The sequence below is a fragment of the Mus caroli genome, unplaced genomic scaffold (assembly GCF_978045245.1).
Source record: "Mus caroli unplaced genomic scaffold, Mus_caroli_1 scaffold_20, whole genome shotgun sequence".
Lineage (NCBI taxonomy): Eukaryota > Metazoa > Chordata > Mammalia > Rodentia > Muridae > Mus > Mus caroli.
The window spans coordinates 55,717,644-55,745,336 of record NW_028227275.1 but is presented as its reverse complement, the minus strand read 5'-3'; the positions used below and the strand labels follow the sequence as shown (position 1 = coordinate 55,745,336).

General features: G+C 49.6%; 1 protein-coding gene across 3 annotated transcripts; it reads right to left on the bottom strand.

Annotated features, from left to right (window-relative positions):
* On the bottom strand, window positions 1-24,849 carry Pola2 (DNA polymerase alpha 2, accessory subunit). 3 transcript variants are annotated; one of them, XM_021151416.2, is made up of 18 exons: window positions 24,490-24,849; window positions 21,588-21,712; window positions 19,063-19,157; window positions 18,848-18,905; window positions 15,792-15,898; window positions 13,722-13,915; window positions 13,116-13,204; window positions 11,668-11,823; window positions 10,568-10,630; window positions 9,854-9,896; window positions 7,437-7,561; window positions 6,750-6,788; window positions 5,521-5,594; window positions 2,588-2,696; window positions 2,253-2,359; window positions 1,375-1,434; window positions 1,025-1,151; window positions 1-473 (listed from the first exon to the last, which is right to left on the bottom strand). In XM_021151416.2, exons 1-18 carry the CDS (start codon window positions 24,566-24,568, stop codon window positions 318-320), a joined length of 1,806 nt encoding a protein of 601 aa, XP_021007075.1. In that variant the 5' UTR covers window positions 24,569-24,849; the 3' UTR covers window positions 1-317. The 3 variants fall into 3 exon arrangements, with proteins under 3 accessions (XP_021007075.1, XP_085690077.1, XP_085690078.1); XM_085833952.1 differs by lacking the exon at window positions 1-473 and adding an exon at window positions 728-827 and having other exon boundaries at window positions 1,021-1,151; XM_085833951.1 differs by lacking the exon at window positions 6,750-6,788.
* Between the last annotated feature and the right edge of the window lie 2,844 nt (window positions 24,850-27,693).

Here is a 27,693-nt window from a genome sequence, read left to right as displayed (position 1 = left end):
TTATACTAAAAAAAAAATTTATTTCTCCACACGCTGTATTTGATTCATACAAAAAAATCAGTTTTCCTGCCTTTGTCTCCATAGATGGTTCACTTCTGTACATCTACCTCATGAAGCAGGAGAGAGGCAGGGCGTGATTCAGATCAGGGCCACGCTGCATGGGGGTGAGGGACAGTGGGAAGCCATGATTGGACGGTGCAGCCCTACAGTCCTGTCCCTGTGGCCAGATCCTTGTCAAGTACTCCAACAGTTTGGACACCAGAGAGTCATACCTGGGCTCTTGGTGTTTGTGAGGCCAGACAACCCAGGCTGAGGACTCAGATTCTGACCACCTGCGCTGCCACGCTCAGGCCCTGCCTGCTCCCACCGTCCATGGCCTTGGGCTGCCTCCTGAGGTAGAGGCGGCCAAAGGTGCCGCCCACTTGTCCTTTGGTGAGCCGCCCAGGATTCACACAGACACAGCCAAAGATGTCCTGGGAAAGAAAGGACACTGGGTTTAGAGGCCCTCAAATGGGTGCAACATAGACTCTTACAGCGAGGTCTGGAAAACAGAAACAAAGGCAACGACTCGGGCAACCATGTTCACTTGTGAGTGGAGAGTCGCGGGCAGAGTGAAGAATGCCGCGGCTCGCTCTCCGGGAGGGAGCTCCCATACTGGGCGACAAAGCTGACCCCAATGCTTTTTTTTTCCCACACGGAGGAGCTATCTAGGAGTTGAGATGGGTGTCGCACACTGCAATCTTAGCACTCAAGAGGCTGAGGCAGGACAAGTCAAGGGTTCCAGAACATTCTGGGCTGTAGAGACCCTGCTTCAAAATGCTCCGTCCCTTGAAAAGCAGACAAACCAGTGTTAAGGAACTACTGGACCCAGCTTGAAAACGCTGGTGACCTCAGCAGTCAGCTCTGTGCTGGCCCTGAGAGGATACTGTCCCTTTCGGTAGACCCAGTCAGAGCAAGTGCCAGGTAGCCTGAAAGAAAAAGTAAGGTTCCGATGTCTCTAGAAAAAAAGCCAGTTCAAACCCACCTTCACAAAGTATCTCAGCTCTGAGGGCACTATGAAGACATCGGGGGTGACCGGCAGCTGGGCATAGGTATAGAAGTTCTCGTAGTCTATGGCCATGTCCTCATGGGGTGGATAAAGTGGGTAGTAGCTGCAGAGACGGAAGAGCCAATTCAGGGACCCTCGGTGAGGCTCCCACTCCCAGTTTCCACACTGCCCCTAAGTATGGTCTGCCTTTTGCTCTTCCATTTGAGGGGATAGAACTTAGTTTTGTCACCATAGGGTGAAATTTCCTGTGGTCCTGGGCAGGGTCCTGACAGTCAAATATGCCCAAGCTCTGATCCAGTTACTCTTGGGGTTGGCAGGACACTCACCTTCTCTGCGTCAGGATGTGCTTAAGGACTCGGCTGAATCTGTCTGACGTCCCGGAAGAGCTGGGAAAGACAGAAAGCAATGGGAGGGGGACAGAACCAGGTTTCTAGTCAGTGCTCTTCAGGGAGGACCCTCGGACTCAAGCCAACTAGAGAGAAGCTGAAGAGCAAGGACACAACTCCAGGGGAAGCTCGGAGTCACACTGCAAACAGCCAGCTTTTCCCAGGACAGGGCAGCAGGGCACAGGGACCACCCTTAGAGAGAGTGAAGAATCCTAGGAATCGGGATATGGGAGGCCTCAGCACTGGGGCCAGCATTGTCCCGCATGAGACAAGTCACACATTTTAGCACCATGAAGCCACACAATCTGGCAACCCCGTGTCTCACACCCCAGTCAAAGCACACACCCAACCGCTGACCTCCCGGCTTGTCCCTCTCTTCTGGCAAGTAAGTTTGATAGACAAACCAGCTGCCTAGCCTAGATGCCAGGTCTGGTGGTGTCCAGCTGAGGGCCCCACATTCACTGTTCTGATAAATCCCTGGGAACAGGGAACAAGAGGAACACTTGAACACTCAGGTCACAAATTGGGAAGGTAAAGAAAATAACCAGAGCCAAAAATACGAATTTCAGTGCCTGGGTGTCTCCGTTGGATAGAACAGGCTTGGTTCTTTGGGCCTCAGATCCAGAAGACTAGAGACAGCAACAAACCTGCCTGCCTGCCTGCTACCCTCAGCAGACATAGGAAGGCTCTACACTTTTGGTTTAAGTGTGGCTCTCACAACTCCGTTCCAAGACTGTCAAGTAGCATGGAGGATGCGGGTGGAGGCAGTGTCTTGGTGACAACAGGGACAGGACACAGGGAGCCAGCTGTCTTCTTACCTAAAGATCTCCTCAGCCCCGATGTGGAACAGCAGGTCCGTGGATGTCAAACCAAACATCACTCCATTTATGGAGAGGCTGCAGGGCTCTGACACAAACTGCACTCGCTGAAAGGAGGAGCTGACATGAATACTCGCATCCAACAGCCAGAGGGTTCCTCCCTACCAAAGCTGGGGCCTGCAGACCAAGGACCAACCCAAGGGTAGCAACCTATGACACCTTTGTTGCGGATTTAGGGGATGTGCCCCCTCCTAAGAGGGTTTCTCTGCCCTCCTCACTCCCAGGGCGGTCTTCACCCAGCCCACAGCTGGCTGGCCCGAGACGGGCACTGGTACCTTTTTGTCCTCTCGAGACAGCTCGGAGAAGGTGAAAGGCGGCTGTGGGTATACTGGCTCATGATGGACATCCCTCAGAGACGGGACAAAGACAAGGTGGGAGCCGGAGCTGCTCAAAACACAAACACCAGAGCGAGTCAGCAGACCTGGGCTGTAGGCTCAAGTGTGAGCATGGCCTTCTTCTGGCGATCCTCCAGGGAGACTTGATGGCATCCCACTCTGACCAGACACTACCTCCCAGGACCCGTGAGGGAAAGGCAACCTCCCGGCACATAAACATGCCCGTCTGGATCTGGTGCACATAGCTTAGGACACACTGTCTCTTGATTTTGTGGCACCCTTTACAAAGGGGAACTGTTGTCTGGTGGGAAAAGGGAAAAAATGGAGACCTGGAGATGGGCCTGGGAGGCAGTGCGGTGTTAGGAATTTGAGGCTAGCCTGAGCTCTGGAGTGAGACCCTATTTGAGGGGGGAGCCTCAGGACTGGAACTAAAGCTAAACTAAGTCTGACCTCAGCTCTCCAGGACATAGGTAGCTTGCAGGCAGTAACGTTCTCCCAACACATGGCTGGGACAATACAAGCCAGGGAAGAGTGAGGCAAACTGGTCAGATCCTAAGGCTACCCCACACCTTGAAGATCAACTCAAACCTTCCCGTCAACAAATGGCTCTGGCCACTGAAGACGGAGACTGTCAGAGGGCCAGCCACCTCCTCATTCATGTCAGGAAGTGATACCGTTTCTACTCAGCAAATGAATGAGTGTTAAAGAGATACCGCCCAGCGGCAGCTGCTCCTTTGATGAGGACAGGAAAGTCTCTAGGGTTACAACATGGGGTGGAGAAAAAAGCTGTGGTTCCCAGGGCCAGCTGTCCCCACAGCCACACAGGGAGAAAAGGGAAACCCACTTCTTTGCTTCCCTTTGGGTCCTTGGCAGAGAGGGCCACGGTAAAGCAAACAGGCCTAACTGTTGCTGTGAGGACGCGTTGGGAACCAGCCAATAGCTCTGCAACCCCTTCCTCCTCGTGCTTAAACAATGAATGGAACAGGCACAGAAGCCCCAGAGCCGGAGTTACAGGTTAGTTTGAAGTAGTTTGATGTGGCTGCTGAAAACCAAACTCTCACCGCTGAGCAGCCTCTCCATCCCTGCACAGGGACTTTTGACACACCATCAGATACTGGGGACTTGTGTGTTATGTCGGATCATCAGAATCTCCAGACCAAAGGTGCCTTTCATATCACTCACAATCTGTCACCAAGTTCACTGCCACTGTCCAAGTCCACCATGTGGGTGCTAGCGTGTGGTGAATGGGACACAGAGGGAGCTGGAAGGGGCAACGTTTGCTCCAAGTCTCCAGCATGGAATTCTGAAGGTACAAGGGAACGGGGGTGGGGCGGGGCAGCTGTTTGACCTTATGGGACTGAGCTGCTCTTCGGGACTGGCTTAGGGAAAGCAATGGTTAAGGCGGAAACAGCCTCCGCTCATGGCTTGGAGCTGGCTATAGGGGGAGGGGCCAGGAAGAAAATTCCAACTATGTGCAGCCTTGCACAACTTCACTTCATACATCATGGTGGGAGGGTCTCACTGTTGTCACTTGAGCAGTGAGGTGCACCAGGCCTCTGCTGCTACAAGGGAGCTCGAACACATCTGCCAAGCTCTGAAGGCTTGGGGTTCTGCATCTCTGACTCAGCACCATTTCTATATTTCTCAGGCAGGGTGGGGCGGCTCCCTGCCCTGCAGCTCACACTAACCACAGATGAAAGTGCCTGGTGGCGCTGGGCGCTGGCCCCTGGGATAACAATGCCCGGCCTATTCTTTGTTTATGTCACTGCTATCAATAGCACATGGGATGACGAACCAAAATCAGAATCCAGCCTCACGTTGGATGCACCAGCCAGTGCTGGGTGCTGCTCCAGAGCCTCTCCTGCTGTGGGGGGCTTGTGGGAGTGGTGGTGGCAGAGGCTTATCTTCTGAGGACTTCCACTCAGCATCCCCCAGGTTTCATAAACTCAACTGGCCCGAGCAGATCTGAGAAGAGGGAGGGTATATGTAACCCTCCATTTGAGAAGGGAGGAGGATGGGAAGCAGCTAAGGGCTCAAGTCTCCTGGCTCCAGGCCTGATGCCAGCACTCGGTTGTATTACAACCAATCAACCCGGGATCTGTTCTCAGGACAGAAGGCGGAAGGAAGACCTTTCCAAACCACCTTTGTTACAGGTTTGCTTTAAAGCTAAGCCTCAGGGATGTTTGTTTACTAAATAGAAAGCAAATCCCAGGAGCCCGCCCACCACTTCATTTTCTTTCTGACCTGGCCAAACGAAATGGACAGGAACTGAGGGTCAGCTTCCGGTGACTCTGCCTCTAGATTTAGACTCTTACTGGAGCTGTGAGGCCCACACTAGAACCCAGTGCTGATGTCAGTGCTGGGGCCTCAGTCCTGTCTTCCAAACTATGCCGAGGACTCCAGATCCACCCTCACTCAAGTCTTTCCCACCCATCACCCTAGCTCTTGGCAGCCGTCCCCCACCATGGGGAGCATTGACTCAGAAAAGGGACTTGGGCCCACCCCAAAGCATTCCCTTTGTGCGAGGAGAGGCTTGGGGCCTCTCAGGATTTCTCTGTCATTCGAATGCCTCCCCAGCCTGGGACTATTCCCATGGAGTGACTGCTTATACAGGGGAAGTGAGAAAGGGAAGTGAAGAGAGCGAGAAATAGCATGTGAAACACGTCCTCTCAAGTTTGTTTATCTGACTTACAAAGATGCCTTTTTACCCACTCTCCAGCACTCGAAGGTCAAGGGTTCTATCTGATCTCTGAGTTCAAAGGGCGGAAAGGACAGAACAGCCACGACTTTTAAGCAGTTTCAGTTTCCTACTTGTATGTGTCCTAGAAGAACTTGGAGAGCCCCAGGTTCTGCCCAGCAACTGGAATGCTAACCTTCTCGTTCCTTCGATAACTGTTCTCAGGCATTGCTTGAAAACGTCTTCGAATGGGCTTGTCAACTTACAGTTCTGCAAGAAAGGAAAAGAGGTGAACTCGGGGCAGACACCTGGGGTCTGCTCGGGGCTAAAGCTTGTAGGATGACCCCAAAGGGCTCAGAGTGCACAGGGTAACAATGAGAAAGACAGGAGCCAGGCACAGGGCCCTGAGCTTTGCAAACCCAGTACTCAGGAGGGTGAAGCAGGATTGCTGTGAGCTCCAGACTAGCCTAGAATACAGACCGAATTCTAAGTCAGCCTGGCTCTAATGTCTCAAACAAAAAGGGGGTGGGGATGGGGTAGGGCTGCCCATCTGCAAGGAATAGAGTCGAGATAAGGGAAGAATTACTCTTCCTGTGCACAGCTGAGAGTCTGGGAGGAAGAGGGCCTTGAATCTTTTCTGTGAAGGAGAAACACGGAAGCCAGGCCCTTGACCAAGATTCCAGGAAAGACCATTTGTGATTTATGTATCAGAGGACCTTTACACGTGACATACCAACTTAGAGCAGTAGCCACAGAACAGAGTTTCAGGCTCTGTCTCTTCGGCGAAGGTAGGTAGTTTGCCAGTTTCACAGAGAACTTTCTTTCCTTCTTATTTAGTTTTTTTTTTTTTTTTCAAGATAGGGTTTCTCTGTGTAGTCCTGGCTGTCCTGGAACTCACTCTGTAGACCAGGCTGGCCTCGAACACAGAAATCCACCTGCCTCTGCCTCCCTAGTGCTGGGATTAAAGGTGTGCCACTGCCCAGCTTCTTCTTCTTTTTTAAAATTTATTTTATGTATATGAGTACACTGTTGGCTCTCTTCAGACACACCAGAAGAGGGCATCGGATCCCATTACAGATGGCTGTGAGCCACCATGAGGTTGCTGGGATTTGAACTCAGGACCTCTGGAAGAGCAGCCAGTGCTCTTAACCCCTGAGCCGTCTCTCCAGTCTCTCCCTAGGGGACTTTCAAAGCCCAGGCTCCTCTGCATTTTACTGCTTTGCGCCTGAGCAGTCAGGTGGTATTGAAAAGGAGCCACCCATTTCTAATTCCCTCCCTGGGTTCCACAAAGTCTGGGGGACTGGAGCCTTCAAATTCAAGACATGCATTAAACATGGCCAGTGACGATATTTTCCTCCTCGCTACAGGGCGATGTAAGCGGCTGCAGTCATAGACACACTCCCAGCCCTTCCCCCAGGCACTTACCTCCACCTGTTCGTGTTTGGCATCCAGGAAAGGTCCCAACTGCCAACGACAGAGGTGGGGAGAAAGCCCCCAAGGGACAATCAGAATCGTCCAGTCTCAAAGGCTCTTAGACAGAGTGTCTAAGGGCAGTTCCCTGCCCAGCTCCACCTGTCCCCTGGAGAACCTGGGGAGGCAGCAGATGGGCAAGGGGCATCTGAGTCCTGTTGTCCTCAGAGGGCTTCCCAGGGCCCTATATTCCCCGTGGTTGCCTCAAATGACACTGGGCTCTTTCCTGTTTTCTACACCTAGCAAGAACAGCAGACCACTATGTTCCCGGTAGCATAAAAAGAGATCAGTTTGAGATCAGGACCAAGACAGAGCAAGAATCTTTCAAAACCAGAGGAGGACAGTAATGCTAGGCCTCTGGATCTAGTGACCGCTATGGAATGGGGATATACCTCCACAGGTGCAGATTTTAAAAAATCCAAGCACTTGGGAGGTAAAGGAAGGCAGATCTATGTGAGTTCAAGGCCAGCCTGGTCTATGTAGTGAGATGCTATCTCAAAAACAAAATGAAAGAAAACAAAGAAGAAAGAATTAACAAAACAAACTCTTTGTAAAGGATAGACAGACGTTTCCTAAAAACTTCAAAACCGTCAAGACCCCTTTCTTCCCACCCTCACTGCCTCCCTGCACACAGGGACCTACCAGGATGCAGACATCTGGCTGGTCCCGGTTGATGATAGCGATGAGATCAAGCAGGGGGTCATAGGTGATGCTGTCGGAGGTGGTATAAGGCCCGCAGGCAACTACCACCATGGTCTGCTCGGAAGCTGAGACAGAAGGCATTGCAAGGTCACGAGGAGAAAGAGAACGGGCATTGGGTGGAGGGAGCAGGGCCACTGAGGGAAATGCCACAGGATTTGCTTATATCCCACAAGTGCAGGACCTCACCCCTCTCCCAAGAACACTGAACCAGCACAGGCAGGGAGGACACTGAGCCAAGGTGGCCTCCACAGGTACCTGCACTCAGAAGTGCACATAGTCACACAGTACACATATAAGCAAACAAACAAACAAAATCAAATATATATATATATATATATATATATATATATATATATAATTTCAAACTTAGTGACTTTAAAGCAATGTCCTATCTTACAGTTCTGGATGCTGTAGTGCAGAGTAACATTGTCAGCAGGTTGCTGACTTCTAGAGGTCACTTGTGCGCCACCTTTAAAGCTGGCAGCCTACAGCTTCTGTTCCCTGACTTCCATCTCTCTGCCACCCATTTTCCTAAGGACCTGTGTGACTGCACTGGATAAACCCACTCCAAAGATGACTGATTGATTTTCAATATAATTTATTGATTTTATTTTATGTCCATTGGTGTTTTACCTGCTTGTATGTCTGCATGAGCGCGTCGGATCCCTGGGATAGGAGTTACATGGCTGGGAGCTGCCATTTAATTTATTATTTTTTTTTTTTTTAGGTTTTTCGAGACAGGGTTTCTCTGTATAGCCCTGGCTGTCCTGGCACTCACTTTGTAGACCAGGCTGGCCTCGAACTCAGAAATCCGCCTGCCTCTGCCTCCCGAGTGCTGGGATTAAAGGCGTGCGCCACCACGCCCGGCGGAGCTGCCATTTAAGTGCTGGGTATTGAACCTGGACGAGCAATCGCTCTGATTTATTTTATTTTATTTTCTGAGATAGTGTCTGGTTATATAGACCAGCTATATAGCATATATAGATTAGGCTTGACTTGAACTTACAAAGATCTGCCCATTTCCTAAGTGCTAAGACTAAAGGCAGACACTACCACACTACCCAGCCCCATCTCAGCACTCAGGCACAGGAGCAAAGTCCTTTCGACCATATAAAGTGGCGTACTTACGGAAGTGTTATTCAGTCTACCACAGGATACCACCATGGGAGAGTCTGCCTTTCTCCCCCACACAGGCATTCTGTGAGACTGTGTACAGTCTCACAAACAACTGATTGTCACTCCTGATCCCAGGTCATCTCCAAGGATGCCTGCACACACATTAATGTGTGGGGCACGGGCAGCATGCCAGCGTGGGCATTTATTGAAAATCTTTGCTGGTGTTTGTTCTACTTTGCTTACAAAAACGTCTAGAAATGCCTTCCCCTTTTCTCTTGTGGTAGCACGGGATGGAAGTCAGAGCCTCACACTGGCTACACAAGTGCTATCTACTGAGTAATACCTAAGCCCAGCTACCGGTATTTTGAAACAAAGTTTGTTAACTTAAACTTTATTATTGTTTTGTTGCTTTGCGTTTTATATTCAGATTACTTGACCTTCCTCCCTCCCTTCCTTCTTTCCTCCCTCCCTCCCTCCCTCCCTTCCTTCCTCCCTCCCTCCCTCCCTTCCTTCCTTCCTGTTTTTTGAGACAGGGTTTCTCTGTGTAGCCCTGGCTATCATGGATCTCACTCTGTAGACCAGGCTGGCCTCAAACTCAGAGATTTGCCTGTCTCTGCCTCCAGGGTGCTGGGATTAAAGTTGTGCATCACCACTGCCTTGGCCAGAGTCTTACTATGTAGCCATGGTTGGTGTAGACCACCCTGGACTTGAATGTAGAGATCCACTGGTTTCTGCCTCTCGGGTAATAGGGTTAAAGGCATGTGCCACCATGCCTGGCCAGAAATCATTCTTACAAGCTTGCAAAGAGAGCACAGACTTCTGTGTGTCTTTCCCCAGAGCTCTCTGATATTCACATTTTCCTCCATAGCACATTTGCTGGAATTATCTCCGGTTGGTCACTGCCATCTAAGCTAGGTTTCCCACCCGTGTCTGTTTCTCCTCCAGGATTCCACCTGAGCCACCGGGTTGGTATCGCAATGTGTGCATGCTTTCCCTTCGCATGCCTGTTCAGCAGCAGCCTGGATGACAACGCTCACACTGCGTCATCAGAGCCCAGATAATGCCGCTACCTGTGCTCGAAGGTCAGGCCCACCCATGGCTCGTGAAGAGAGGGCCTGTGCGCCCACGGACCTGATGCCACTCCCACAGCTCTTGTTGCTTCCTGAGCCTGAGGAGCTAGAGTCTGGGACTTTGTCTATCACCCCAGTTGTTGGCAAGGAAAATTTTGAACCAGAACTTACCTCCCTCCTCTTCAGTAGGCTGATAGAACGGAAGTGGCACGCCCTGAAACAGACGGAGAGCTCAGCTGAGCTCTTGCTCCTGCCATGGCTTTGGTAAAGGGTGGCTCTGAGTGTCTGTAGGTGCAGTGGGAGGACTGGGACAGGGACCAGAGGAAGCGTCTCTGCCTTGCTCTTGGGAGTTACAACCCAGAGCCCACGGGATCTGCATTTTTCTAAATAGCTCACTGTGACTACACAGAGCAGGCAATGGGACGTCACTGATAGACTCTCACAAAACACCTGGGCACCCCATGCAAAGCGGGTGCCTAAATCACTGGCATGCCAGGTGAGGCCAGAAAAGGGAGCCCAGCTACTTCTGGCATCCTGTGGAACTCTGTGGAGGGCTGCAGTAGAGAGCAGAGATGAAGCCAAATTAAATTTGGCAGTAGCCATTTTTATAAGTGAAGCTGGAACAGGACTCCCCCCCAGTCACGTGTCTGCACGTGGCCTATGGCTGTATATGATACAGACTCACGGGTGGTCTTAGAGCCTAAAACACCTGCTCCTCGGCTCTCTGGAGTTTACTAACTTATAGCTTGGAGGTGGATTCCAGTCCTAGAAACAGAAAAGACTAGCTAATGACAGACACTGAAAAGGACCAGCATCTTTCACCAGAACTGAACATACTGAGTCTGAAGCCAACGTGGAGTGGGGGAGGGGAGGCCCACCCTGTACCTCATAGAGTTTGGTGGCAGTAAGTCTCCTACCAGTGGTGTTGAATCCTTCCATAATTACAACCTGAAAGACAAGAAACACAAGATAGCTAAACAGGAGAGGTAACTGAGAGGTCTGCGATAATTACTGTTGGTAATTACAAACCTAGGGCATTTTCAGAAAACAAACGAAGGGCACCCTTCATTGTAACATATCAGTTACAATTATCCTCTACACAAATGACCTAATCCCCACAACAATCCCATGAGGTAAGAATTTTTATTTTACTTTATTTTATGGATGAAGACACCTTGGCTTTGAAGGTCAAGTACCTCTCGCATAGCCACACACATTAAGAGGTGGAGCTGTGAACAAAACACCCAGGGAAGGAGTTACAGAGACAAAGTTCGTAGCTGTGATGAAAGGATGGACCATTTGGAGACTGCCGTATCCAGGGATCCATCCCATAATCAGCTTCTAAACGCTGACACCATTGCATACACTAGCAAGATTTTGCTGAAAGGACCCAAATATAGCTGTCTCTTGTGAGACGATGCCGGGGCCTAGCAAACACAGGAGTGGATGCTCACAGTCAGCTATTGGATGTATCACAGGGCTCCCAATGGAGAAGCTAGAGAAAGTACCCAAGGAGCTAAAGGGATCTGCAACCCTATTGTTGGAACAACATGATGTACTAACCAGAACCCCGGAGCTCTTGTCTCTAGCTGCATATGTATCGAAAGATGGCCTAGTCGGCCATCACTGGAAAGAGAGGCCCATTGGACTTGCAAACTTTATATGCCCCAATATAGGGGAATGCCAGGGCCAAAAGAATGGGAATGGGTGGGTAGGGAAGTGGGGGGCGCTATGGGGGACTTTTGGGATAGCATTGGAAATGTAATTGAGGAAAATACGTAATAAAAATATTAAAAATTTAAAAAAAAAAAAAAAAAAAGAGGTGGAGCTGTGATACAAACCTGGACATCGGGACCCAGAGCCAAGGAGAGAAAAACGTCCCTAAAATAGTGGGCTGATACAACCCGATCTCCGGGCGCAGAGATGGAAAACAAGAAACGGCTGCCCACCGCTCAGGTCACTATCCCAGAAGGTTCCGGTCTCACCTGTCCAGGGAAGAGCGAATACTCTTTGAGTTCTGATAGGTCCACTGGGATCTGCGCGCCGTACGAGTGCTCCTGGTCCCCCTCGAGAATCACGGACTTGCTGTTCAGCTTCCCGTTGCTGTCGCAGCCAATCTGACCCAGGAGAATAACAGGCTCCTGCCAAGGGAAGAAACAGCACAGTGAACCCCAAACAGCACAGGTTTCGGGATGTGATCACAGCATCGCCACCGAAAGTAGAAGGACCCTTCAAGGTGTCCAGGCCACCACCTGCCTACCAGGTGTGCTGAGAGGCTCCCCGGGTGTGAGCACTCTCAAGCTGGGGGTTCCCTCCAGGCCTGCAGCCCACAGCACCTCTGGAAAACCACGGCTATTAATAGATCATTCAAAGAGCCGCCACACGCTCTTCTCAGCAGATGCGCATTAACTCATTCGACCTTCACAACCACAGTAAGGAAGATGTGGCAGCGCCCAGCAACAACAGGGTAATTTCATTACGGTCAAACAGTAGCGGAAGCCTGGGCCCAAAGGTCAAAAGTTCGGCTCCAGAGCCAACTGCACAGCACCTCCTGGTCCTCTCAGGCTCTTGCCTCTTCCCAGAGTCTTACACAACCCAGGCAGGCCTTGAACTTTCGGTTCTCCTGCCTCAGGTTCCCAAGTGCCCGGATACCACACAGGATATCATATTGTCACTTCCAGAGGAAGTCATTCATAGCCGGAACTGAAATCTCTCCCAGTGGCTTCCTGGGTAGGGCTTCCACTCTTGGGAGCAAACTGAGTTAAGTCTAATCTTTCCCTCATGTGAGGCCCTTCCCCCACACTTCCTCTCAATTTCTCCAGAACTTCCTACAGGACAAAGTTTATTTATGGTCCCTCCTCCCTGGAAACAAACACAGGACAAAGGCACAGTCAAGGATTTCTATAGGACACATCTGGTAGATTAGCAGAGCTCTAGAGAAAGTACTCATATCACAGCTGGAGCATGATGTAACTCTAGATGCCAGAGGCAGCCACTAATCGGTGACAGTCCTCAACCCGGAGCAGCCACCACCCAGGCAATGAGAGCACTCCCAGCCTGCTGCTCCGACACTTCTACCCGTGGGGGCTCTTCAAAGGCAGCCTGCCCCACCACTGAGAAAGCCAGGATTCAACCTTTGCATATGTGCAAGACCGAGTCCAGGAGAGAGGGAAAAGTCTGGCGAGCCAGTCAGGGAGTGCTTACTGGGGAGCCGACCGAGGCGAAGCACAGCGCTGACGAGGGGGAAAGGCTTCCTCACTGACTTCAGAGAGCAGTGATTGCTTAGCTGGCCATGATGGCGCACACCTTTAGTCCCAGCACTCTGATGAGAGGCAGAGACTGGCTGGTTTCTCGGTTCCAGGCCAGCCTGCTCTATCTACACCAGGAACCAAGGGTGGTACTAATTATGGAGAACGTGTCACGTGACTCTTACTTGCGCTGGGACCAGGAGTGGGGTAAAGGCCTCGATCTTGTGATGCTCCTTCAGCTCGCTGCCGAGCTCTTCGATCTTACTGGTCAGAACTGCAATCAAAGGGGACGGTGCTGTCAGTGAGACATCTCACTCGTCGAGAAAAAACAGCCCGCTGCCACACGTCCCAGCCCTCCTACAGGATGGAGAAGCACGGCCACCTGTCTGGTTTGAATCTCAGGCCTTAGTCTATTTTCTGACACAATTGCTAATCTGGTCTTCCCCAGGGCCTGGGGAGGTCACACGGCTCAGTCCCAGGGCATCGCTGGAGGCTCATCCTCGATCCCTTGCAGGGAACGAAGGACAACCTGGAGCACTTGCGAGTCGAGTTCATGGCTCAAGCGCTGAACTCCTTCACAGCTCATGTTCCATATCTAGTGCGGCTGATACAACTTGGGAAATTACAGCCTCGCCCAGTGTCCTTCCCCTTCACTGACAGAGCACCCATGAGGTCATCTACCAACTTCTCCACCAAAGGCCCCCGGCTGAGCTAGGCTTTGCCACTTCACTTTTCTCAGCTCTCCCATAGGGCTGGAAGCCCACGAGGCCGTCCAAGAGAAACCCAGTTACCTTCTCGAACACCCAGGAGCTGCTGAAACATAGCTTTGTAGCTGCCAGTGAGTGGCTCTGGGTCCCCCATGACCTTCAGACTGACGCCTCCAGAGCCTCCTCTCCCAGACCAAGACACGCCCTGTGTGGAGCCGAAGGTGGTGACCACTTCTCCCCGGTTGGTTCTGGAGGTGTATTTCTGGGAGGGGGTAGCACTGAGGGGAAGCAGAACAGATTGGAGTCACTGTGCCTGCCCGTGGCTACCTGAGAAAGGAACACAATGAGGAGAGTCTTGCAGGTCTGGAGAAGAAGCAAGCTGTCTTATAGAGACATGGCGGGGCTCGAGTACTCTGGCCCTTCAGGAGTCTCAGGAATGAGGTGCTGAGGACCACAACACAACAGTTTACAAGTTTAAGGACAGAAACATAAAAACGCTGGCATTTTTCTCCATCAGAACTAAATGAAGTTAAGACAAGATGCGCTTGGACTTGACTGAACATTGAGTTTCACATACTTTCCTTCCTTGTGAGTCACTGGCTGCCATTTGATCCCGAAACAGTGACTGGGTCGGATTGCTGAGCAATACAAACGCCTACAATACAGTTGAGAGCAGGCCAGGTGGCAAGGTCTGCACCCCGGCACTCAGGGGGCAACGGCAGGGCAGGCCCTCAAGGCCATCCTAGACTACATAAGACCCAACCTCAAAACAAAACCCCAAACCTCACAGTTCAAAGCACAAACGACACCAAAATAAAAGTTCAACACAAGCAGTGAACCTTTCCCCTGCCTCTGAGAGGTGGAGATGCAATGGACGGACAGCTAACAGGGGGCAAGCAGCCCTCAGCCCCGCCCCACGGCTGCACTCTGTGTCTCTTCTGACTGTTGCTGGCCCGTTTGGAAACTTGTAATCCTCCTGCTGTGAACACCACTGACAGGGAGGCCTAGAAACACCACACTCCGCACACTGAAACGCCATAGGAACTCCCTGCACGTGGGGCCTGGCCGGACCTGTTGCCAACACCCCTGCTTTCTAGACGAGCTAGGGAAAATGAGCTCCTGGGTTGCCGCAACCCAAATAATTCACAGGCCACTTTCCTAAGTTTCTGAGGTCAGCTTTCTTCCTGTACACTTAAAAAATGACCAGGCAGGGAAGTCACCAACTTCTCAGAGTAAAACCCATGAAGGGACATGCATCACAGTCCTCTACTGTCATCAGATGCTCTCAGGGGACAGCTGTAAATATGGCCACAGAAACAGATTTAAAAGGGCTTCGCGCTTAGAGAGCATAACTCCCAAAATGGCTCTGCAGCAACTATTTAAACTCTCCTAGGTTTCAGATACGCCCTTTCAAGTCACTGCCTCTCTGGCCAGGCAGACCTGAGAAACCTTATTCTGGTCGGTTTAGAAGGGATCCAGATGCCGGTATTTCCCTAACAGCTGGCCTGCTGTTTGAGCCCCATCCTGACATGACAGGCATGCAGACGTGTCTCCTCAGCCAAGCACTCATCTGTGGGTCTCTCTAACGGAGACCCACCATTTGTGGATTTCTACAGACTTCTGCATAGTGGCTGCGGCCATGAGGAAGTATCAAGTAAGCTGGTGATGGAAGATTCAGTGGCGAGAAGAAAATGCTCAGAAGGCAGCGGTCACCTGAGCACGGGGTGAACAGGTTATGCAATGGTGCAAACAAAGACACATGCTTTTCCTGTCCAAAAAAAAAACCCACCCAACAACAACTTCATCTTACAAAAAGAAAGCCAAGTAAACGCAAGCAAGCAGAAGCAGGTGAGAGCCTTTGCCTCGACTGGCCAGACCCGCCAGGCGCCTGGGCTTCTGAATAGGCAGGCTGTTTTCAGTAGGAGCTATCAGTTCCCTATCTAGGAAGTGAGCCCTGGAGAAGCGTGGAAAGCAAGCTGCCTTAATCACTGTACGGAACAGTAATTTTCCACGAGGCAGAGGATCTCAGGCTTTCCAGCCAGCCCGAAGCAGACGGCCCACTCCCATGACGGTTAATAAGTTACAAGCAGTTCAGCTTGTCAGCAGAGAAAGAGGTGTGGCTTTCTTGGCGCCTGAATCGATTCTGATACATACCTCGGGGAGAAACTTGACGGTGAGAGAAGCTGACGTGGGCTGCGAGCAGCGACGCTCCTTTTGGTTAGGGGGGTTTCTGGGGTGCTGCTAACTCGCTTGTGAGGACCCTAGAGACAAGATGAAAGGTGAAACCCCACCCTCTCTGGCTTCAAGTTGCCGATAAAGTGTAGAGCGCTGCAGTTCCTTAGAAAGGACAAGGTGGTACAGTGAGGGACTCGGGGCAGGACGGGGAGCCTCAGGAACCATCTCCAGCCGTGCTCCGTGCTCCCACACCTTCACCGGTAACCCAACACCCACCCACCGGGACACTATCTATCTGCGCACTGAAGGCTGTCAGGACAAGAATGCAAACATTCCCCCAAGGAGCAGGGCAGGCCAGCCACCTGACCTGCCAACCCGCACATGCATCTTCATCCCCTCCCCCACTCTCTGCACTCAGAAAGACCAGAGTTTGGCGATGCAGAGCTTTGACCTGTGTGCACACATTCTCCCGAGAAGGGATGGGACCATGTTACACTTCTTTTGGCCAAGTCTACCACACATTTTCCCAATTAAACCCTGGACCAGCTCCAAGCAGATAAGGTGGTTGAGCTCATACTTGGAGAGAGTAGTCAGCAAACACCTCACTAAGTCACATCTGGTTGGGGTTTTTTTTGTTGTTGTTTTTGTTTTGTTTTACTTTTTCTCTTCTCCTTCACTCAACAACAGGAAGCCAGATAAGTTCAGAACTAAGGATGAAACCCAATCACGGGACCTAACATTCCCGAAAGCCTAGGAAAATGGGAGACTAACAGGAAAGACAATGTCTTGCTCAGGACAACCACACATCTCAGATGCACAAACTTTTCTGACTCAAGGGCTCCCCCTGTTGGTGCACTTGAGGAAATGCCACCAATCTATCAACTGGTAGAGCTTGTGCGGTAGATCCAAGGTGAGAACAGACTCCGAACCCCCACTAAGAAGGGCTGATGGCTCATACTTGAAATCCTAGCTTTTGGGAGCTGCAGTGCAAAGGCTACCCAACTGTGGGCCAGCACTGGCTATACCATGACTTGTGGTTTTATTTACTTTTATTCCTGTGAGCTTGTGTGAGCATGTGCACGCAGTGAAGGTACCTGGGGGGGACGGGACTCCACAAGAGGTATCAGGACGCCTGGAGCTGCAGTTACCCAGCTGTGAACCGTCTAATGTGGGTGCTCAAGACTGAATTTGGGTCCTCTGCAAGATCGCATAACTGACAAGAGAGTTCTCCAGCCAGTTTTTTGTTTGAGACAGTCTCAGTTATTAAAGCCCACACTGGCCTTCAACTCACTATGTACCCAAGGCTGGCCCCCAATTTTTGATGTGCTTCTACCACACCTGGCTGACAAACTCGATTTTAAATTTAAATGTTTCTATGTTGACTTACTAGTGAATGTGTGCATATTGCGTGTGGGTATAGTTGCCTGGTGCAAGTGTGGACTCAGAGGACAGCCTTGTGGAGCTGGCTCTCTTCGCCCACCTTCCCTGAGCTCTAGGGACGGAAGGCAAGTCCTCTGAAGTGACTGCTCTCCACACTGATGGACCTCTACAGTCACTGCTTGCTTGTTTGTTTAGACAGAGTCTCTCTGTGTAATCCTGGCTGTCCTAGAGATGAGTAGACCAGGCAACCCTTGAACTCAGAGATCGATCCTCTTACCTCTGCCTCCCAATTCCTGGGATTAAAGGCATGCGCCACCACACCTGGCTAAAATAACCACTCTTGAACATTCCTTAATTGTATTTTAATATCTTTCAACTAAATATAGTCACTGAAATAGTTATCCTAATTTAAACTTAAAACTTACGGCTTTTTACACTCTGATTTTTAAATTCTATATGCATTGTCCTACACTGGTACAATCTTTATCCTTAATCTCTGATTAAGATAACTCTGGGGCTGGTGAGATGGCTCAGTGGGTAAGAGCACCCGACTGCTCTTCCGAAGGTCCAGAGTTCAAATCCCAGCAACCACATGGTGGCTCACAACCATCTGTAACGAGATCTGGCGCCCTCTTCTGGAGTGTCTGAAGACAGCTACAGTGTACTTACATATAATCAATAAATAAATATCTTTAAAAAAAATAGTTACTTCTTAAAAAAAAAAAAAAGATAACTCTGATTGAGGTCATAAATAATTTCTATGCCTCCTTGTCTAGAGTATGTCATTCTTAATTTTTGTCATTATAAGCAGTTGTATGTCCACCACCATGCACCAGTGTGTGACCTGCATCGTTCCCTCAGGCATTTCTAGGAGGTGGGCGGCTGGGAACAAACTGTGGGGCCTTGAAGACCCTAAACATGTACCTGCTGGGCTTCACTCCTAGCTCTCAGGAAACCTTTCTCCACAAAGAATGACTAAAACGAAGGATAAACATGACTTTATGATTCCTCCAGCTATTTTTCAAAAAGATTCCTCTAGTACACTAATTCTGCAGTGATCATAGCCCAGGCCCTAGGCAAAAAACAGGGAAGGAAGCAGCACCCACACTCTGAGAGCGTCTGTAACGGAGAGAAATGAACCAAAATTAAGATCCAAGAGGAAGAGACAGGAGGCTGCCACTTCTGACAGGCTGGTAGGTCTGGTATGCAATGCCTGAAGACCAAGCAAGATAACAAGTGTGTCAGCGGAGAGACAAAGGCAAGGCAGGACCAGTTCAGACACACCCTCTCCTCACACAAGGTAATTCACAACGTGAACCTTATGTTTAAAGAGACCAGGCTGTCCTGGAATTCACAGATATCCACCTGCCACTGCTCCCAAGCGTTGGGACTAAAGGTGAGTGCCATCATGCACAGCTCTGTGATGTGTTTTTAAGAATGCTATTTATGGGCTGGAGAGATGGCTCAGTAGGTAAGAGCACTGACTGCTCTTCCAAAGGCTCTGAGTTCAAATCCCAGCAACCACATGGTGGCTCACAACCACCTGTAATGGGATCTGATGCCCTCTGCTGGTGTGTCTGAAGACAGCTACAGTGTGCTCATATACATAAAAAAAAGTTATGTGTGGGATGCCATTCCAGATGCCGCAAGCTCACCTTAGAGGGTGTGGTGTAAGAGCTCAGGAGGGTCTCCTCTTCCTCCTCTGCTTCAATTCTGAAAACACTGGTCAAGGAGAGCAACTACATGAGATTAGATGAGAGACTGAATGTTAGGCATTTTTAAAGTTTGTTTTTAAAGCATATATGCAACCTGGGAAATGACATAGCACATGTATGTGCTTAGTGCAAAGACCTTCAGCAGAAAAGGATACAGCTCTCGTATAGAGACAATGTCTCTGGCTCCTGCGTGCCTGCTGTCTTTGGAGGAGGCACTGTGCCAGGCTTTGGAGAGTTTTTTGTTCAGAACCTGAGGAACAGAACAGAAGAGAATGGGGAATACGTTAGTCCATAGTCTGCGCAGGGGAGCATGGGGGTAGGGGGCGAATTTCCCATTTGAAATAATCTCAGGCATTCAGAATGTAAGCAAAGAAAGGCTGGTTGGTAGAGCAGTTGCCAGGCATGCAAGAAGCCCTGGGATCAATCCCAGCATCACCCCACTCCCACCCTTAATGCCAGCACTGCAAAGTAGAAGCAGGTGGGCCCCTGAGTTCAAGGCCAGCCTGGTCTGCATAAGGAGACCCTGCCACTAAAACCAACAAACACATGACAGTCTGGGCATGGTGGAACATGCCTGATGTTATCCTAGCACTGGGAGACAGAAGGAGATCTCTCTCTCTCTCTCTCTCTCTCTCTCTCTCTCTCTCTCTCTCTCTCTCTCTCACACACACACACACACACACACACACGCACACGCACACGCACACGCACACACAGCTTCTTCCATAGGAGCTGGAGAGATGGCTCAGTGCTTAAGAGCACTGACTTCTCTTCCAGAGGTCCTGAGTTCAATTCCCAGCAACCACATGGTGGCTCACAATCATCTGTAATGGGATCTGATGCCCTCTTCTGGTGTGTCTGACAGCTACAGTGTACTCATATACATAAGTGAATCTTTAAAAAAAAGAAAAAGACGAAGACACAGTGCTCTTCCAGATCTGAATTTGATTCCCAGCACCCACGCCAGGCAGCTCACACTACCTCCACCTCCAGCTCCAAGGAATTCGACACCTCTGGCCTCTGCAGATATCTGTACTCATGCATGCATATGCTCTCACACACATAATTAGAATAATAATAAAAATAAATATTAAAAATCTTCACTGGGGGCTGGAGAGATGGCTCAGTGGTTAAGAGCACTGGCTCTTCCAAAGGTCCTGAGTTCAAATTCCAGCAACCACATGGTGGCTCACAACCATTTGTAATGAGATCTGATGCCCTCTTCTGGTGTGTATGAAGACAGTTACAGTGTACAACTTCTTTTTTTTTTTTTTTAATATTTTTATTACATATTTTCCTCAATTACATTTCCAATGCTATCCCAAAAGTCCCCCATAGCGCCCCCCACTTCCCTACCCACCCATTCCCATTCTTTTGGCCCTGGCATTCCCCTATATTGGGGCATATAAAGTTTGCAAGTCCAATGGGCCTCTCTTTCCATTGATGGCCGACTAGGCCATCTTTCGATACATATGCAGCTAGAGACAAGAGCTCCGGGGTTCTGGTTAGTATATCATGTTGTTCCAACTATAGGGTTGCAGATCCCTTTAGCTCCTTGGGTACTTTCTCTAGCTCCTCCATTGGGAGCCCTGTGATACATCCAATAGCTGACTGTGAACATCCACTCCTGTGTTTGCTAGGCCCCGGCATCGTCTCACAAGAGACAGCTATATTTGGGTCCTTTCAGCAAAATCTTGCTAGTGTATGCAATGGTGTCAGCGTTTAGAAGCTGATTATGGGATGGATCCCTGGATACGGCAGTCTCTAAATGGTCCATCCTTTCATCACAGCTACGAACTTTGTCTCTGTAAGTGTACAACTTCTTTGTGACCTTATACCAACAACACATAATACTAATTCCAACCGACCACACACCAGTCAGCTTTAGGTGTTTCATATACACCTCATTTAAAAATTCTTTAAAAAGACTTATTTAATGTATGTGAGTACACTGTTGCTGTCTTCAGACACTCTAAAAGAGGGCATCAGACCCCATTACAGATGGTTGTGAGCCACCATGTGGTTGCTGGGAATTGAACTCAGGACCTCTAGAAGAGCAGTTTGTGCTCTTACCTGCTGAGCCATCTCCCAGCCCCTCTCACTTAATTTTTACGACAGTCATTTAGAACAAAGGTTATTGGAACTTAACAGAAGAGAAAAAGCAAGGCTCAGAAGTTCTAAGTAGGGCTCCAGTGATATGGCTCAGTGGGGAAAGACACTTCCTGCTAAGTCTACTGGCCTGAGTTTGAACTCCACAACCCACTTGGTGGAAAGAGAGAACCACTTTTCTTTCTTTTTTAAGACAAGGTCTCACTATGTAGCTCTGGCTGTCCTGGAACTTGCTAGACCAGGCTGGCCTCAAATTCACAGAGATCCACCTGCCTCTGCCTCCTGAGGGCTGGGATCAAAGGTGTATGCCATCGCTACCCAGCAACAACCAGTTTTTTATGGTTGTCCTCTCACCTCTGTAGCACAGGTGTGCATACACACACACTCGAGTGCACACATAATAACTAAATACATGTAAAAAACCCAAAAGACATTATGATAGAAAGAAGTGAAGGGAAGGAAGGAAGGAAGGAGCAGGCTGCGCACAGGCCGGGACCCCAAGCTTGCATCTGATCACCACTGAGACCTCCACAACGCAGGATGAAGTCAGAAAACTCACACTTGCTCTTACCTCGTATTCAAAAGAGTTCAGGATGTCTACAGTAAGGCACGACTTCCCGGAGCTGGTGCAGAAGGCGATGAGCTCGCTGACCATCCCCTCCTCAGTCTGTCGGTATAGAACACACAGCTCTGCCACTGCAGGGAGAGCAATGGGACCAGTAAGAGAGAGCCTGGGGCTAAACAGTCCTCTGCCATCCAGCATCCACAGGGCCTGGGAACACAGCAGTCATCAAAGCCAAGAAGGGCTCTTGTTCACAGACACTTACTACTGTCGGGGTAGAGAACACGGAAGCGTGCAGTACCTTAGACACTCATGTGTGCCATAGGAAGACCAAGTGGGCATGGGAAGGGATCATAGAGCTAAGGAAATGCTGGCAATTTAAAACAGCCAGGGCTGCCTAGTGAGACCTTGTCTTAAAAAAGAAAGTGGCCAGGAGAGGCCCCAGGAGGTAGAGTGCCTGCCACACGAGCGTGAAGACAGGAGTGCAGTGGACTTGGTGGCGTGGCCATGAGGCCTGCTGTGTGGAAGGCAGAGACAGGGGATGTCTGGAGCAAACCAGCCAGATGGGTGCTGCAAGAGACCCAGCCTCAGTGTATAAGCTGGAGTGATTGGGAAGACAGACTGCGTCACCACAGTGATGTATCTAGCAGGGGGTGATTCTAGTTCTGATTGGCCATTCACAGGAGGATGAAAAGGACTGATCGTCAAAGGCTGAGGACTGGTGATGAGCAAACCCAAGGAGAGCCAGGCGTGGTGGCAGCGAATCTACAGCAAGAATGTGCTCCTGACAGTACACAAGCCGCAGTCACTGTGGCTCCAGAGGCTCGGACTCCCTCTTCTGGCTTTGAGGGCTCTGCCTGCGTGTGGTGCACTTGCATATCCCAGACCAACACTCATCCACAGAAGTAAACCTTTTTTTTTTTTTTAAGATTTATTTATTTATTTTATGTATATGAGTACTCTGTAGCTGTACAGATGGTTGTGAGCCTACATGTGGTTGTTGGGAATTGAATTTAGGACCTTTGCACGCTCCGGTCGGCTCTGCTCGCTCAGGCCCAAAGATTTATTTATTATTATACGTAAGTACACTGTTGCTGTCTTCAGACACACCAGAAAAGGGCGTCAGATCCCATTATGGGTGGTTATGAGCCACCATGTGGTTGCTGGGATTTGAATTCAGGATCTTCGGAAGAGCAGTCGGGTGCTCTTAACCACTGAACCATCTCCCAGCCCCAAGTAAACCTATTTTTAAAAAATATTTATTTATTTATTTATCATATGTAAGTATACTGTAGTGTGTCTTCAGATACTCCAGAAGAGGGCATCAGATTTCGTTACAGATGGTTGTGAGCCACCATATGGTTGCTGGGATTTGAACTCAGGACCTTTGGAAGAGCAGTCGGCACTCTTAACCACTGAGCCATCTCTCCAGCCCCAAAAGAATAGATTTAACAAAGAGAAGACAGTGAGCAGCTGCAAATGCTGCTGATAATTCAAATAAGGACAAAGTTAGCGCTGCCTTTGGCAAGACAAAGGCCATCAGTTCCCCCATAACAGCAGGTTCCTATGACCAGGAGGACAAAAACCACAGAAAGGGAAACTTAAGGTATCAAGTATGGACAACCCTTCTGGAGAGGCCTGTTGTAATCAGGAAGAGAACTCAGGACTGGGGTCAACAAAGCACTTTAGGCAAAAGACACACACCTCCCAGTTGGTGACACCTGCTTTCAGGTGCAATCTGAGACCTCATCTCAACAGAAACAACAACAAAGAAAAGCAGAAAACACACCTTTTAGCTTGCTTCATAGGGACAATTTTTTTTCTAATAACACCTAAACTTTATTTTATATGCATGAGTATTTAGCTTGCATTGAAGTGTACAACATGCATACAGTGCCTGAGGTGGCCAGAAAGGGGCACAGGATCCTCTGGAATGGGAGTTGCAGATCCCTTGGGTGCAAGGAAGTGAATGTCGGTCCTCTGGAAGAGCAGTCAGTGCTCTTAACCACAGAGCCATCTCTCCAGCCCCAGGGCACAGAATCTTCAAAAGATTTCAAATTCTTTTTAAAAAATGTATTTATTATTACTTTATGTGCATTAATGTTCTGCCTGCATGTATGTCTGTGTGAAGGTGTCAGATATTAGAGTTATAGCAAGCAAAGCAGACAGGATCGCACTAATTCAGCCCTAGCTAGCCTTGAATTCTCTATGATCCTCCAGGCCTCAGCCTCCCAAGTGCTGGGATAACAGGCAAGCCCACTTATACTACGGTTTTATTTCCTACAGTAAGAATTTCAAGGTGCACACACAGTGCTATTCTGACACTGATGCACACATCTTCCAGGAGAGATGTGTGATTTAAATCTTTACCACTGGTCTCTGTGGAGCAATAGGATGAGGCACTGGACTCCAGAGCAAAAGATAGGGGTCGGCACACAATCAGGCAACTGAGTCTCCTTGCCTATGTCCCTCCATCTATAAAGAGAGGGAGCCAATAAGCTCCCTGAAGTTTCTTCCAAAGCTAAAATAAAGGACTAGGATCCACCTAGAGGAATTCTTATTTGCAGAGATCACTAAAAACTCTGAAGAGCAGGGCATGGTGGTGTACATCTTTAACCCCAGCACTCAGGAAGCAGAGGCAGGCGATCTCCGTGAGTTCAAGGCCAGCACAGTAATCTACATAATGAGTTCTGGGGCTACCCAGAAAGACTCTGTCAAAAACAAAACAAAACAAAACAAAAAAAAAACCAACTCTGATGAGAAAAGTCATTGAGCAAGAGATGACTAGGTATGAGATGCAAAGGGTCCCAATATCTCCTATTGGTAATGTCACCTGTTGCTTAGTCCGGACCCAATAGGTTCCCTACAAGCATATAGAACTTGGAAGCGATCCTCTCGGTTCGGGACTCACGTTTCTCCAACAGGGAGTCCTCGTAGTCCAGGCCGAAGATCTGTAGTTCCTCCGCCAGCTGCTGGGTGGACACGGCCATGGTGACCCGGGAGGGGACGGGCGCCTGCCGCCGGGCCCCGACCTCAGCTCTACCCTGCAGACGCTTATCCTTTCGCTTTACCGGAAGGTGACAGGGATGGGTCACGAGACCACCTGGCCTAAGCCCTCAAACGACCCCAGCCACCAGGTCACAGAGAAATACTTCAAAAGCCCTCGAGAGGTCTCGATCCGGAGAGAAAACTTGCTTCCGAGAGCTAGACCTTAGCTTCTCCGTGAGGAGCACAGCACAGGAAAAACCCGCCAAACGCTTTGCCTAGCGCGCGCTTGCGCGAGGTCCTGCTGGGCCCCGCCCTCCCCGCGCACGCGCCGGTCCTCCCACTGCGGCTGCGCAGAACGCGCCTCTGCGCGTCACTCCGCGCGGAAATTGGGAGTCGGGACCGTGTACTGTGGCTGTTTCAGGAGTCGCCTGTTCTGCTAAGCTCCGCGGTGTTTGTTTGCCCCCCCCCTTTTTTTTTCTTGGCCAGGAGGCGCTGTTTGTCTGTATCTTGCAGTGACTGATACTTGCGTCCAGCACGGCCCCGGAAGGGCACGTTAGCTCCTTCCTACCCCACCTCAGCATCTCTATCCTGCTCTGCCTTGGTCCTGATCGAAGGCTTTCGTAGGGAATGTGGTTATTATAGCTGTTATGATTGTCAGTCACGGGAATAGCGGGAGGGCAGGTCACTGAAGGGGGAGTGCCTAGAGAGTAAAACAAGGAGTGCATTCTCTTCTTGATATATTTACCAAATTTTCGAACCAAAATCTCCATTGATTTGGTTTAGGTCAAGTGATCTGTGACACCCTAAGAATGGAATGGAAGACTGGCAGAGCCTTTAAGAAAAAACGGTTTGAAGCTAGGCTTGGTAGCACACACCTGTAATCTCAGCACTTGGAGGCTGTGGCAGATCTCTGCAAGTTCCAGCCAAGGCTATACAGAGAGCCCCTAACAAGCAAGCAAGAAACACCAAATAGGACTGCAGAGATGGTTTAGCAGTTACGCTTACTGATCTCACAAAGGACTTGGGTTTGGTTCCAGCACTAGTGTGGTGGTTCACAGCTGCCTGTAACTCCAGTTTCAGGGGACCTGAGACCTCCTGACCTCCACAGGCTCCTACAATCACATGGTGCACATACATACACTCAGGTACTCACAAACGCCCATTTAAAACCATGCCGTTAGCCCCAGCACTAAGGAAGCAGAAGCAGGAAGATTTCTGAGTTTGAGGCCAGCCTGGTCTACAGAATGGCATCCAGAACAGCAGGGCCACACTGAGAAACCCTGTCTCAAAACAAAAACAAGTAAAGTGTGTCTGTGTGTTTAAAGTCTGATTGAACTTCAACTTTCTCAGTGAACATCGTGGCTCAAAGCTTCAATCTCAATATTTGGGAGGCTGAGGTGGGATATTAACACGAGACTGCAGCCGACCAGGCCCACATTATAAGTCTGTCCAACAGTAAAACAAAACAAAACAAAACTTTAGCCGGGCGTGGTGGCGCACGCCTTTAATCCCAGCACTCGGGAGGCAGAGGCAGGCGGATTTCTGAGTTCGAGGCCAGCCTGGTCTACAAAGTGAGTTCCAGGACAGCCAGGGCTACACAGAGAAACCCTGTCTCGGAAAACCAAAAAAAACCCAAAAAAACAAAAAAACAAAAAAAACAAAACTTTACTGGGTTTTGACACTAGTAGCAGGAAGCACTGGGCTGGGCTGCAGGAATTTAGCCACCAGGTGGCAGCAAGGTCACACAACACTACGGTTTAGTCCCTCAGTGCTGCCACACATCATTAATATCTGAGGCTTATGGCCTTTCTGATAAGGAGAGGTAAGATTTAAATACAGCCTCACAAACCTTGAACCAATTATCACCCATTTCTAGAGATTAGGGGTGTAGCACACCTGGCAGAGCGCTTGCCTGGCGTATCTAAACCTTGGGTGTGACCCTCAGAATCTGATGGCCATTGGCACATTTGTAATCCCAGTACTTGGGAATGAAGGACCAGAAGTTATCCTTAGCTGCATCAGAAGTTCAAGGCCAGCCTGCTACAGGAGACCCTGCCTCAAATGAACGGATAAAGAAAGCAACGCCATCTTTCTTTCTTTCTTTCTTTCTTCCTTTTTTATTTATTTATTTTTTTAAAGATTTCTTTATTATTATATCTAAATGCACTGTAGCTGTCTTCAGACACCCAGAAGAGGGCATCAGGTCTCATTACAGATGGTTGTGAGCCACCATGTGGTTGCTGGGATTTGAACTCTGGACCTTTGGAAGAGCAGTCAGTGCTCTTAACCGCTGAGCCACCTCTCCAGCCCCCAAAGTAATCTTTCTTTTGACTATTTTATTATTTTGTGCGTATGAATGTTTTGACTTCAGGTATGTCTGTGTACTACATTCATGTCTGATGCTGAGGAGGCCAGAAGAGGGCATCAGATCTCCTGGAACTGGACTTAGAGACAGTTGTTAGCCACCATGTGGGTTCTAGAAATTGAACCCAGATCCTTTGCAAAAGCAGTAAGTCTCTTAAATGTCAAACATCTCTGTAGCCCCCCTACCCCCGCCCCAAAGTATTGTTGTTGCTTGGGTTAAGTTGTGCAACACCACACACATCCCATCCGGCCAAAATAGTGTTTGTTTCTTTCTTTTTTCTTCTTTTGGTTTTTTCAAGATAGGGTTTCTCTGTGTAGCTCTGGCTGTCCTGGAACTCACTCTGTGGACTAGGCTGGCTTCGAACTCAGAAATCCACCTGCCTCTGCCCCCCAAGAGCTGGGATTAAAGGCGTGTGCCACCACTGCCTGGCAATAGTGTTTCTTAAGGTAACCCTTAGAGGCCAGGCAGAAACCAAAATAAGACAAAGAAAGAAAAGAATGAAGGGAAGCAGAGAAGGAGGGAGGGAGGAAAGCCATAGTTTATGGAGCTGCCTATGAGGCACTGTGGCCTGTGGCCAGAGCTAAGGAGTGATGGTAACTCTGAAGGAGTGGGACAGCAGCTGAGGTCACCAAGCCTGCACTCAGTTGGGTGTCTCCCAGTCATCTTTACTCCCTGGGTGTGTACGCTACTGCTGAGCCACATCCCCAGCCTCTGCGTGCTCAGGCCCTGTTGAAGCCATTGTGACCCTGACAGCTCCAACCC